The following is a 14,436-nucleotide window of genomic DNA, read 5'->3' on the forward strand; positions in this document are numbered from 1 at the left end:
ATCGGGGGACCAAAGCGCAGCGTGGTAAGTGTTCATGATGATTTTAATTAAAGAAAGCCCTGAACACTGAATCAAAACAATAAATGATGACGTGAATTTACAAAACCGAAACAGTACCGTGTGACCCAAACACTCACACGGAAACAAACACCCACAATCCAAAATTGAACCCCAGGCTACCTAAGTATGATTCTCAATCAGGGACAACAATTGACAGCTGCCTCTGATTGAGAACCAAAAACCAACATAGAAACACCAACAGACTGCCCACCCCAACTCACGCCCTGACCATACTAAAACAAAGACAAAAACAAAGGAACTAAGGTCAGAACGTGACAGTGAGAGTGTTGATTCCTCCCATGTACAGTCAATCAGTTACTCGCATGAACCCAACCAAGTTGGATATTAGAAAAGCAGCATTATTCTAAACATACGAGTGGATAAACAGAGAAAATGTCACACTCTATTATATAATAGTTGATCTGACATGGAGTCTAGAAGGACTGTTCTCTACTGTATAATAGTTAATCTAACATGGAGTCTATAAGGACTGTTCTCTACTGTATAATAGTTGATCTAACATGGAGTCTAGAAGGAATGTTCTCTACTGTATAATAGTTGATCTAACATGGAGTCTAGAAGGACTGTTCTCTACTGTATAATTAGTTGATCTAACATGGAGTCTAGAAGGACTGTTCGCTACTGTATAATAGTTGATCTAACATGGAGTCTGGAAGGACTGTTCTCTACTGTATAATAGTTGATCTAACATGGAGTCTGGAAGGACTGTTCTCTACTGTATAATAGTTGATCTAACATGGAGTCTAGAAGGACTGTTCTCTACTGTATAATAGTTGATCTAATATGGAGTCTAGAAGGACTGTTCTCTACTGTATAATAGTTGATCTAACATGGAGTCTAGAAGAACTGTTCTCTCTGTTGTATCATATAATCTCTGACACTTTAAGACTGAAAATGTGTAAAAAAATATTCCAAATTAGGTCACCTGATGCTGCCAGAGAGATTCTCGTGTAAAATACAGAGGTAGCCATTATTCCAATCGGTCCTACTGAAAAACAAATTGTCCTGATGGATATATTATCGAATAGATATTTAAAAACAACTTGAGGATTGATTATAAACAACGTTTTCCATGTTTCTGTCGATATTATGGAGCTAATTTGGAATATTTTTCGCCGTTTTCGTGACTGCAATTTCCGGGCGATTTCTCAGCCAAATGTGAAGAACAAACGGAGCTATTTCGCCTACAAAAATAATCTTTTTGGAAAAAAGGAACATTTGCTATCTGACTGGGAGTCTCGTGAGTGAAAACATCTGAAGCTCATCAAAGGTAAACGATTTAATTTGATTGCTTTTCTGATTTCCGTGACCAAATTACCTGCTGCTAGCTGGACAAAATGCTATGCTAGGCTATCGATAAACTTACACAAATGCTTGTCTAGCTTTGGCTGTAAAGCATATTTTGAAAATCTGAGATGACAGGGTGATTAACAAAAGGCTAAACTGTGTCTCAATATATTTCATTTGTGATTTTCATGAATAGGATTTTTATTAGGAATATTTATGTCCGTTGCGTTATGCTAATTAGTGTCAGGCGATGATTATGCTTCCGCATGCTGGATGGGGAGTCACTAGAGTATTCATATATGTAAGGAAACAAAAATGAATGGGAAGTCATTGGCACTGGCCAAACCATATACACGGTGTCCAATACCACTCAATTCGGCGTTGTTTCATGTAAAGTTGATGGCAAATGCCAGTTGTAACACTTTAAAACTTGCTGACGTTCCCTTGGCATCCCCCCCCCACGCTCAACTCAAAAGAAAAAACAGTGGCGCACAGAATGCAAAAATATTCTTAGAAATATTTAACCTCCACACATTAACAAGTCCAATAGCTCAAATGAAAGATAAACACCTTGTTCATCTACCCAGCAAGTCAGATTTCTAAAATGTTTTACGGCGAAAACATAGCACATATTTATGTCAAACCACCACCAAAGACACAGCTAATTTAAAATAGCCATTTTGTCGAACAAAAGATGCAATCACAAACGCAGGATTAAAATTGACGCCATGTTCAAAAAATGCTACTAAAATGTCCGGAGAAATTATGATAACTCCACCAGATAACGCCAGATAACAGCAATACACATCATAAACTTTGACTAAATATACATGTTCTACATATAGTTAGAAAGATACACTGCTTCTTAAATGCAATCGCTTTGTCACATTTGTTTTTCACGTTACAGAAATCGCTCACTATTCAATAATCTGAGACGGCGCTTAGACGTAAGCAATATTTCTCCGCTATGTTGGAGTCAACAGAAACACAAAATTACAACATAAATATTCCCTTACCTTTGATGGTCTTCGATCAGAAATAGTGGAAGGAGTCATACTTACCAAAAACAGTGTTTAGTTTTCAAGTCAGTGTCTTTGTGTTATCAAACGCGACAAATTCCGGCTGAAATGCAGCCAAAATTCGAGGGGTTGCGCATCAAAACTTCAAACTAAGTCAAACTAAGTGCAGAATCAAGCTTTAGGATGTTCTAAACGTGCAAAACAATTCTCAACTCGAACAGACAAACTGGCATCGTGTCCTGATTGCTGGTACAAAGGACACTCCAAGCGCAACTCGTGACCCCAAGGTTTTTTTGAAAGAAGACATCTCGCCGAAGACATAGAAACTGATCCCAGATCCATAGCTGGTTGGGAAGGGTGAGGGCGATGACGTCAAAGTTGGCTCAACTTTCCTGATGACAGAGATAGTTTTGGAGAATGGCTGCCCTGTGAGTTCTGCTTTACATACAGACATAATTCGAACGGTTTTAGAAGCTTTAGAGTGTTTTCTATTCAATAATAATTATTATATGCATATATTAGCAATTTTGGACAGATTTGTTTTCTGTTTACTATGGGCACGCAATCCCTCCAAAGGGGGCAGTATTGTGCATAGCCTTAACAGGTTAAAAATCCAACAGGTGGCGAGCGCGCTCCACTGTGGTATATCATATTGCAAAATGCAACACAAGTCAACATCCAAAAGCAACATTTAGAAAAAGTGAGAAAAAAAATCAAAAACTTATCACCCCCCAAAAAAGTGCTTTCTGGACCGTTTTTCGATATTCTTTCATTTTTTTTGTCAATTACACATGTGTAAGAACTGTATCAACATACTTTAGTCATATTTTATTGTCATCATTTTTTTTTAAACTTGTGCATAAGGCATATGTTTTGTCCATTTGCAATATGATTTCATAGGAAGTCAAAAGTCAAAAATAGCAAAATTATTAAAAAAAATTCACACACACTTAAAAAAGTGCTTTCTGGACCGTTTTTAAAAATTCTTTAAATTTTTGTGTCAATTACACACGTATAAGAACTGTATCAACATACTTTAGTCCTATTTTATTGTCATCATTTTTTATTTTTACTTGTGCATAAGGCATATGTTTTGTCCATTTGCAATATGATTTCATAGGAAGTCAAAAGTCGAAAATGTGAACGTATCACCCTCGTAAAAAAGTGCTTTCTGGACCGTTTTTCAAAATTGTTTCGATTTTATGTCAATTAATCATGTGTAAGAACTGTATGAATATACTTTTGTAAAATGTTATTATCATGATTTTTTCTTTTTTTTTACTTGTGCATAAGGAATATGATTTGTCCATTTGCAATATGATTTCATAGGAAGTCAAAAGTCACTTTTTTTGGGGCCAAATGCCATAAGAAATTTGACATGCTCCTTTCCATCACTCGTTGTGTTGATTTCATCATGTCCATTTGGTGATGTTTTTTTCACTATAGAATCATATTGCAAATGCACTTGCATTTGGCCGGGCAGTGGTAGTTGCTCCTTTCCATCGCTCGTTGTGTTGACTTCATCATGTCCATTTGGTGATGTTTTTTCACTGTTGAATCATATTGCAAGTACACGTGCATTTGCAATATGTTTCAATGGGCATGTACCATCACGAATTTGTCATGGTCAAAAATCCTGCAGAAATGCAAAATTGACTGGCCTGATGAACGGATGGCTGGGCAGTGATTCTGGTTCCTCTCCATCGCTCGTTGGGGTTGATTTTAGAAGTGTCACTTTGGTGATGGTACCTCACTGTTTAAACATATTGCAAATGGACAAGAGTCACCAGCAAGTCACCGTCCATCAGTCAATTAGATATCATTCTGACACCAAACTGATACAAACTGACACCAAACCCACTTTTTCCAACTCGTTTAGTAGCCAACTATCACATACTACAGAGATGGCCCAAAATTCACAACGCCTTCTATTCAAACCATAATAAAAACGTAAAACACGTAGTTACGTTCCAGCTGCGGGTCCAGCTGCGGGTTCTGACATTATGTGTAGGCCTAGCTGAGGCGACCCCAAATCCCAAGTTTCGGCTCGATAGGTCATTTGGTGTCCGAGCAAGACCCTAATTGGTGCTGAAAATCAAAATGTTTCCATGCCTTGCTCCGGGGTCCTTGAATGAGCCATCAGACAGAAACGTTGGGGTCCATCTATATGGGCCGAGACGGTCGCAATGCACCTGGTCTTGCGACTCTGGGACATTTCTAAATGTCGTCATTTTCGTGATGCAAAAATAAATTGAAGTCATTGCAAATGTACGAGGCTGTTTCTCGGTCCGAGAACCTTCTAGAGCAGCGTAACTCACCACGCACTATCGATCTGAGGTTTAGAACAGGTTTCTAACGTTTCGGAACTCTAGGTCTGATGGTTCTTTAAAAGTTCCAACAAGGTTAACTAATGCAGGCAGTGTATGTCTCTAAGCACCCCAATGTGTCCCTCCTTCCAAGCTGTGTGTGTGTGTGTGTGTGTGTGATTTAGTTTTCCTTTGAAATTTTATGGGAGAAATTACTGATTTACAGTTCATGGGGGTTGCCTAATCACACATATGAAGTTTTGGAAAGATCTGACTTTTTTAACCCTTCGAAACAGCCCCTGTGAGATCAATTATGCCACTTCCGGTTGGCACAGGAAGCTATAAGTAAACACATATCCTCATTGGGGTATGCTTTTACAGAATCCTGAGTTTTAAGTCCTAGATTCCTTCACACAGGTAGACCTCATAGTGGCCTGATGGATTGTCATCGAAGTCAGGTTCATACGGCATTCATAACCCACATAGGCTTCAGGTTGAATTTAGGGGTGCAGGCAATGTATTCCTATGGGGAGAGAAGTCATTGTAATTTGTGAGATCAAAAAACCCTGATTTACTGTTAAGGGTAAATGCCACACGGTCATGGTTAGGCTTGCACGGATCGGGAGGACCTCATGAACGTACCTGAGGTCGAATTGTGCTTCTCACCCTAACGGTTCTCTCACTGTCACGCAAAAGCAAATGATTTTGGGGGGCAGGCTTCATTTGACCTACTTTTCTAATGGTCGCTGCGCTTAGACCGAGCGAGCTACGGTCAAGCGGGATATCTCGTTGAACTCGGCACGGCCTAGGGATTATGGTAATGCCATTGCCTGCTCTCTGTGTCTTCAAGCACCGCACTTTGTCACTCCATCCTTTCTGTGTGTGTGTGTGAGAGCTTTTCTTTGACATCTGTTGGGAGAAATGACTGATTTACAGTTCAGGAGGGTTACCTAGTCATGCATATGAAGTTTTGGAGAGATGTGACTTTTTTAACCCTTCAAAACAGACAGTGTGACCCAATTAAAGGCACTTCCGGTTGGCACAGGAAGCTATAAGTAAACACATGTCTTGATTGAGGTAGCCTCTTACAGAATCCTGAGTTTTAAGTCTTTAAATTAAGAATTGACTGATCTACACAGGGTTGAATGGAGTGATTTTCATAATGACAGGTTATGTGTTTCAAAACACTTTTAGGGTGAATTTAATCACTTCCGGTTGCTACAGGAAGCTTAGAATCAACACAGGTAGACCTCATAGTGGCCTGATGGACTGTCATCGAAGACAGGTTCATACGGCATTCATAACCCACATAGGTTTCAGGTTGAATTTAGGGGTGCAGGCAATGTATTCCTATGGGGAGAGAAGTCAATGCAAACTGTTTGATGTAAACACCTTCTTTTAACTGTTAAGGGTTAATGCCACACGGTCAAGGTTAGGCTTGCACGGATCGGAAGGACCTCAGAATCGTACCTGAGGTCGAATTGTGCTTCTCACCCTAACGGTTCTCTCACTGTCACCCAAAAGCAAATGACATTTAGGGCCAGGCTTCATTTTGGGCCTACTTGTTTTCACGGTCGCTGCACTCAGAGCGAGCTACGGTCAAGTGGGGAGTCTTGTTGAACTCGGCACAGTCTGGAGACTATGGTGATGCCAGTTTTTGTGTTGATTTCAGAATGACATTTTGGTGATGGTCCCTCTCCTTTTAAACATATTGCAAATGTACAAAAGTCAACTAGCAAGTCAGTGTCCATCAGAGCGAGCTACTCGCATCTCGCATCTCGAGGGCATCTCGTTGAACTCGACACGGCCTAGAGAATATGGAAATGCCATTGCAGGTTCTGTGTGTCTTTAAGCACCACACTTTGTCACTCCATCCTTGCTATGTGTGTGTGTCTGTGGGTGTGTGTGAGAGAGAGCTTTTCTTTGACATCTGTTGGGAGAAATGACTGACTTACAGTTCATGGGGGTTGCCTAATCTCACATATGAAGTTTTGAAAAGATCGGACCTTTTTAACCCTTGGAAACAGCCACTATGACACCATTTAAGGCACTCCCGTTTGGCACAGGAAGCTATAAATAAACCCATATCCTGATTGGGGTATGCCTTTACAGAATCCTGAGTTTACGTTAAGAACTGAGTTATTTACGAAGGGTTTAGTGAGTGTGTGTTATTTCAGAAAATCATAGAAATCTCGCAGAGCTCCGCAGCACACTTTAAAAAATATAATATAAATATAAAATAAATAAAATAAAAAAAAGATTCGTATGAACTGCAACTGGATCTGTAACTGTTTAAAAAAATATATATTTTTGAACATCACCAATTTGACATTGTACGATTTCTCTTAAATGACGATAGATAAATGGCTGGTTCTTTTTTTATTGACACCGGAGGCTCCTTGACTTTGACGTGAAGCGGAAAAATTATTGCTCTATTTTCATTTTGGACCTTTAATCCCAGAAAAATGGCCATAACTCAAAAACCGTTGAGGCCTAGACGCCATCTTGTTCGGGGCCAACTGCCCATTATGCCAAACCTACGCTCACCAAGTTTCGGCTTCGAAATATTTTCCGTTTTGGAGATAAGGCCACGTCGTGATTCGGGATGTTTTGTACATTTGCAATATGATTGCTTATGCCCTCTTGTGGGATTTACCGGGACAGCGGAAACATGACCAAAATTTGATTATTTTATCAAACGGAAACCGAATGTCCGAGAGAGTACGTTTGATGACTTCCCGATAGATCCGGCCCTGCCGCACGGCCCGACGCCGTCCGTGAACTTTACAAACGTTTTTGGACGTCTAGTAAGGGACCGTACATTTGCAATATGGACTTTCTCACATTTCTCACTTTCTTACTATCCATACGGCGAATGTCAAAATGTTCCCTTAAGGCAAATACACCAACTTAGTCTAACCTTTATGTTAATGTATTCATATATGCAAATTCACCAGGTGTATTTATGCAAATGAAGCACCTATTTTCTTTATGAATATAAATACTATATATCTGATACAATAACAAAATGAATAAATGAGTGTTATCATTCTTACAATAATTGTGAGGGAAATTGTCCAATAAATGTAAAACCTCAATTCACACCAAAATCTCAACTCCATTAATTATTTGTTTGTTCCAGTAAAATATTGTATGTGCTATAATTCAGTAAATATCTGATGGATTATAAAAATGATAAACGTTTGGAGTATCTTCCTCCACTGTGAGGAGGCCTGCGTCTTGTGACCGTAGAATTACACACAGGACTCCTCAGACACACCCCTTATTACTGGTGAAGGGAGGAATTACACACAGGACTCCTCAGACACGCCCCGAGAAGTGAAATGCTCTAAACTGAGCCAGGTCTTATGCAAATGATCAACATGTAATTTACAGTAAGTCATTTGCCTTTTTTCCAGTAAGAAGCATGTGACAAGCTGACTCTCACACAGAGCTGTTGTCACACACTTTCACACTTCTGTACTTAGTGCCACCATACTGTCCTCTGATAAACAGAAAGTTGGTAGAAAAGTGTGCAATGCAGTTCATGTCTCTCCACTTGTTTTGATGTAGATAGAGGATGAGGAAGAGGGAAGGAGAAGATGTGAGAGTAATTGTAGACCATAGGCTCTCTCTGAAAAAAGATAGAGACATCTCTGAATAACTATTATCTCTGGTGTTCATGTCATACAGGAGACAGTAAATGTAGATCTCAGGCCCTCTCTGAGAAAGACAGAGACATCTCTGAATAACTATTATCTCTGGTGTCCATGTCACAAAGGAGACAACAGTTATTCTTTGTGAGTTCACCGTCTTGCATTGAGCTACTGTTCATCCTGCTGCTGTTTTCAACATCACATCAGAGTCTCAGATTAAACCACTGCTTAAAGTGTAACAGGAAGTGGACCGACTGAGTTTCAAATGGTGTGAATGACATCACCACTGAAAACCCCCTGAGACAGATGCAGACACATTGTACATTCTAATACATATCTCTGAGTAACTCTTCTCACTGAGACAGATGCAGACACATTGTACATTCTGATACATATCTCTGAGTAACTCTTTTCACTGAGACAGATGCAGACATTTAGTACATTCTGATACATATCTCTGAGTAACTCTTCTCACTGAGACAGCAGAGATGAAAATAACTGTTCATGGCCATCGATGGTGTGCAAGGTGAAATGTGTTAAACTACTAAGAGTATGAAGCACAAAAACTAAAATAATATAAACTAAATATACCAACTAATCTATACTGTGAGAAACAAACATGGTTCTCAGAAAATAAGTCTGGAGTCACATGGTGGTGGATAGTGTCGTACTATTGGTTAGAAGGTTTCCCCTTTAATGAGGTTGACAGTTAAAACTGTCTCTGACATTAGACTGAGTCACACAGCGACTCCAGCTGTGCAGCGAACAGACACAAACCTACAACTGAGATAACAGCAGACTTTACAACAGTAGAAGATACAACAGTAGAAGATACAACAGTAGAAGATACAACAGTAGAAGTTACAACAGTAGAAGTTACAACAGTAGAAGATACAACAGTAGAAGTTACAACAGTAGAAGTTACAACAGTAGAAGTTACAACAGTAGAAGTTACAACAGTAGAAGTTACAACAGTAGAAGATACAACAGTAGAAGATACAACAGTAGAAGATACAACAGTAGAAGATACAACAGTAGAAGATACAACAGTAGAAGATACAACAGTAGAAGATACAACAGTAGAAGATACAACAGTAGAAGTTACTGCATTTCAACACACGTGTGTAAAGATGTCAGAGGAAATCTATGAAAACTGCGATGGATTTAGTGGCAAAAAAATAAATAAAATAGAGACCATGGATATTAATGATCAAATATACAACAACGAAAGACCCATCATGCCCTGCAAGAAGGATGGTGATCAACATTCAGGTAACAGTTTAACCTGGTGTAGTGCTAGATGCTGACACACACTTACACCCCAACACACACACACACACACATACACACTTACGCTTAAGTTTTTAGCACTCAATTTTATGCACTGACTATATGACTACACACTGGATTCTACAACAGACTCACACACACTGGATTCTACAACAGACTCACACACACTGGATTCTACAACAGACTCACACACACTGGATTCTACAACAGACTCACACACACTGGATTCTACAACAGACTCACACATACTGGATTCTACAACAGAGTCACACATACTGGATTCTACAACAGACTCACACACACTGGATTCTACAACAGACTCACACACACTGGATTCTACAACAGACTCACACACACTGGATTCTACAACAGACTCACACACACTGGATTCTACAACAGACTCACACACACTGGATTCTACAACAGACTCACACACACTGGATTCTACAACAGACTCACACACACTGGATTCTACAACAGACTCACACACACTGGATTCTACAACAGACTCACACACACTGGATTCTACAACAGACTCACACACACTGGATTCTACAACAGACTCACACACACTGGATTCTACAACAGACTCACACACACTGGATTCTACAACAGAGTCACACATACTGACACTGACACCAGCTACTGCATCTTGCCATCTTGATGTAATGTATCACTAGCCACTTTAAACAATGCCACTTATACAGTGGGGCAAAAAAGTATTTAGTCAGCCACCAATTGTGCAAGTTCTCCCACTTAAAAAGATGAGAGAGGCCTGTAATTTTCATCATAGGTACACTTCACCTATGACAGACAAAATTAGGAAAAAAATATCCAGAAAATCACATTGTAGGATTTTTAATGAATTTATGTGCAAATTGTGGTGAAGTGTACCTATGATGAAAATTACAGGCCTCTCTCATCTTTTTAAGTAGGCGAACTTGCACAATTGGTGGCTGACTAAATACTTTTTTCCCCCACTGTATATATATATATATATATATATATATATATATAAACATAATTATATAAACATAATTCCTCTTTGACATTATGGGGTATTGTGTGCAGGTCAATTCCAAAACATATTTTTAAATTCAGTCAGTAACAATAAAATGTGGGAAAATGCACTTTTCAGAAGGCACTGTAGATAGCTACCTCAATTACCTCGTACCCCTACACATGGTTAGAGTGTTGGACTAGTAATAGCAAGATTGCAAGATCGAATCCCTGAGCTGACAAGGTCAAATCTGTCCTTCTGTCCCTGAACAAGGCAGTTAACCCACTGTTCCCCAGTAGGCCGTCATTGTAAATGAGAATTTGTTCTTAACCTGTCTAGGACCCCGCCCCCCCGCCCCCCCCACTATTGGCTGTAGTGCACTACTTTAGACCAGGGTCCTATTGGCTGTAGTGCACTACTTTAGACCAGGGTCCTATTGGCTGTAGTGCACTACTTTAGACCAGGGTCCTATTGGCTGTAGTGCACTACTTTAGACCAGGGTCCTATTGGCTGTAGTGCACTACTTTAGACCAGGGTCCTATTGGCTGTAGTGCACTACTTTAGACCAGGGTCCTATTGGCTGTAAGTGCACTACTTTAGACCAGGGTCCTATTGGCTGTAGTGCACTACTTTAGACCAGGGTCCTATTGGCTGTAGTGCACTACTTTAGACCAGGGTCCTATTGGCTGTAGTGCACTACTTTAGACCAGGGTCCTATTGTTAATCTACCCATCGTGTCCGATTTTTAAACTGTTTTACATCAAAAACACAACATGTATTTATATTAGATCACCACCAAATCCCCCAAAACACACAGCCATTTTTCCCAGCCAAAGATAGAGTCACAAAACCAGAAATAGAGATAAAATTAACCACTAGCCTTTGATAATCTTCATCAGTTGACACTCATAGGACATCATGTTACACTATACATTTATGTTTTGTTCGATAATATGCATATTTATATCCACAAATCTCGGTTTCCATTGGCGCTATGTTCAGAAATGCCTTCAAAATATCCGGAGTAATTACAGAGAGCCACATCATATAACAGAAATACTCTTCATAAACTTTGATGAAAGATACATGTTTTACATAATTAAAGACACTTTGTTCTTAATGCAACCGCTGTGTCAGATTTTTTTTTTAAATTACGAAAAAAGCATACCATGCAATAATCTGAGACGGTGCTCAGTAATACACAACATTTCTCCGCCATGTTGGAGTCAACAGAAATACGAAATTACAGCATAAATATTCCCTTACCTTTGATGATCTTTCATCAGAATGCAGTGCCAGGAATCCTAGTTCCAAAATAAATCGTTGTTTTGTTCGATAATGTCCATTACTAGTGTTCAATTAGCTACTTTTGCAAGTTCACAAAAGTTCCAAAAGCTGGCGCCGGTCCAGGTGAACTCAGACGAAAACTTCCAAAAAGTTATATTCCAGGTCGAATAAACTAAGTGGTCAAACTAAGTAGAGAATCAATCTTCAGGATGTTATTATAATATATATCCATATATCCAACCGGAGCATTCGTTTTTGTCTACAGAGTAATGGAACGCATTGCGATATCATGAGAAATGCGCCTGACCAGGAACTGACATTCTGCCAGACCACTGACTCAAATAGCTGCCATCCTCACACTAGAGGCTTCATTCCACGTTCTACTGACTGTTGACATCTAGTGGAAGGCGTAGGAAGTGCGAACAGATCCATATCTTACTGGGATGTGAATAGGTGATGAGTTGAAAATCAACAAGCCCCAGAATTTCCACTTCCTGTTTGGAAGTTTGCCTGCCATATGAGTTCTGTTACACTCACAGACATAATTCAAACAGTTTTAGAAACTTCAGAGTGTTTTCTATCCAATAGTAATAATAATATGCATATATTAGCATCTGGGACAGAGTAGGAGGCAGTTCAAAATGGGCACGCAATTCATCCAAAGTGAAAATCCCTAAAAAGTGTTAACTGACTTGCCTAGTTAAATAAAGGTACAACAATTAAACATTGGCTTGATACTGTTACTCACTGTACATAGCTACCTCTATTACCTCGTACCCCTTCACATCAGCTTGGTACTGGTACTCCCTGTACATAGATACCTCTATTACCTCATACCCCTTCACAACGGCTTGGTACTGGCATTCCCTGTACATAGCTACCTCTATTACCTCGTACCCCTTCACATCGGCTTGACACTGATACTCCCTGTACATAGCTACCTCTATTACCTCGTACCCCTTCACATCAGCTTGGTACTGGTACTCCCTGTACATAGATACCTCTATTACCTCATACCCCTTCACAACGGCTTGGTACTGGCACTCCCTGTACATAGCTACCTCTATTACCTCGTACCCCTTCACATCGGCTTGACACTGATACTCCCTGTACATAGCTACCTCTATTACCTCGTACCCCTTCACATCAGCTTGGTACTGGTACTCCCTGTACATAGATACCTCTATTACCTCATACCCCTTCACAACAGCTTGGTACTGGCACTCCCTGTACATAGCTACCTCTATTACCTCGTACCCCTTCACATCAGCTTGGTACTGGTACTCCCTGTACATAGCTACCTCTATTACCTCGTACCCCTTCACATCGGCTTGACACTGATACTCCCTGTACATAGCTACCTCTATTACCTCGTACCCCTTCACATCAGCTTGGTACTGGTACTCCCTGTACATAGATACCTCTATTACCTCGTACCCCTTCACATCGGCTTGACACTGATACTCCCTGTACATAGCTACCTCTATTACCTCATACCCCTTCACATCAGCTTGGTACTGGTACTCCCTGTACATAGCTACCTCTATTACCTCGTACCCCTTCACATCGGCTTGACACTGATACTCCCTGTACATAGCTACCTCTATTACCTCGTACCCCTTCACATCAGCTTGGTACTGGTACTCCCTGTACATAGCTACCTCTATTACCTCGTACCCCTTCACATCAGCTTGGTACTGGTACTCCCTGGATATATACTGCATTCAGAAAGTATTCACACCCCTTGACTTTTTCCACATTTTGTTACGTTATTATTATTATTATTTATTATTATTTATTCATATTTATCCTTATTCTAAAATGTATTAAATACACTTTTTTGCTTATCAAAACACAAAACCCCATAATGACAAAGCAAAAACAGGTTTTTAGATATTTTTAGTCCACCTGTGGTAAACTCAATTGATTCAACATGATTTAGAAAGGCACAATCCTGTCTACATAAGGTCCCACAGTTGACAGAGCATATCAAAGCAAAAACCAAACCACGAGGTCAAAGGAATTGTCCTTACTGCCCAGAGACAGGACTGTGTTGAGGCACAGATCTGGGGAAGGGTACCATAACATTTCTGCAGTATTGAAGGTCCCGAAGAACACGGTGTTTCTCCATCATTCTGAAATTGAAGAAGTTCAGAACCAACAAGACTCTTCCTAGAGCTGGCCATATGGCCAAACTGAGCAATCGGGGTAGAAGGGCCTTGGTCAGGGAGATGACCAAGAAACCGATGGTCACTCTGATAGAGCTCTAGAGTTCCTCCATGGAGATGGGAGAACCTTCCAGAAGGACAACCATCTCTGCAGCATTCCACCAATCAGGTCTTTATGGTGGAGTGGCCAGACGGAAGCCACTCCTCAGTAAAAGGCACATGTCAGCCCACTTGGAGTTTGCCAAAAGGCACCTAAAAAGACTCTCAGACCATGAGAAACAAGATTCTCGGGTCTGATGAAATCAAGATTGAACTCAGTGACAAAGTCCAGAGCTATGTGTG

At 40.1% G+C, this 14,436-nt stretch overlaps 1 protein-coding gene across 3 annotated transcripts in view; it reads left to right on the forward strand.

The window, feature by feature from the left end:
• The window catches only part of LOC109877105 (CD209 antigen-like protein C), a 41,508-nt gene that overhangs the window by 18,165 nt on the left and 8,907 nt on the right, over nucleotides 1–14,436 (forward strand). Inside the window, exon 1 of one of the 3 annotated variants that reach the window (XM_031820145.1) lies at nucleotides 9,352–9,621. The exons of the other annotated variants lie outside the window; for them this stretch is intronic. Coding sequence (XP_031676005.1) covers nucleotides 9,480–9,621 — 142 coding nt within the window. The 5' untranslated portion in view covers nucleotides 9,352–9,479. Of the gene's footprint in view, nucleotides 1–9,351; nucleotides 9,622–14,436 lie in introns of those variants that run through there. 3 annotated transcript variants of the gene reach the window in all.

Source organism: Oncorhynchus kisutch, unplaced genomic scaffold, assembly GCF_002021735.2.
Source record: "Oncorhynchus kisutch isolate 150728-3 unplaced genomic scaffold, Okis_V2 scaffold3069, whole genome shotgun sequence".
Taxonomy (NCBI): Eukaryota; Metazoa; Chordata; class Actinopteri; order Salmoniformes; family Salmonidae; genus Oncorhynchus; species Oncorhynchus kisutch.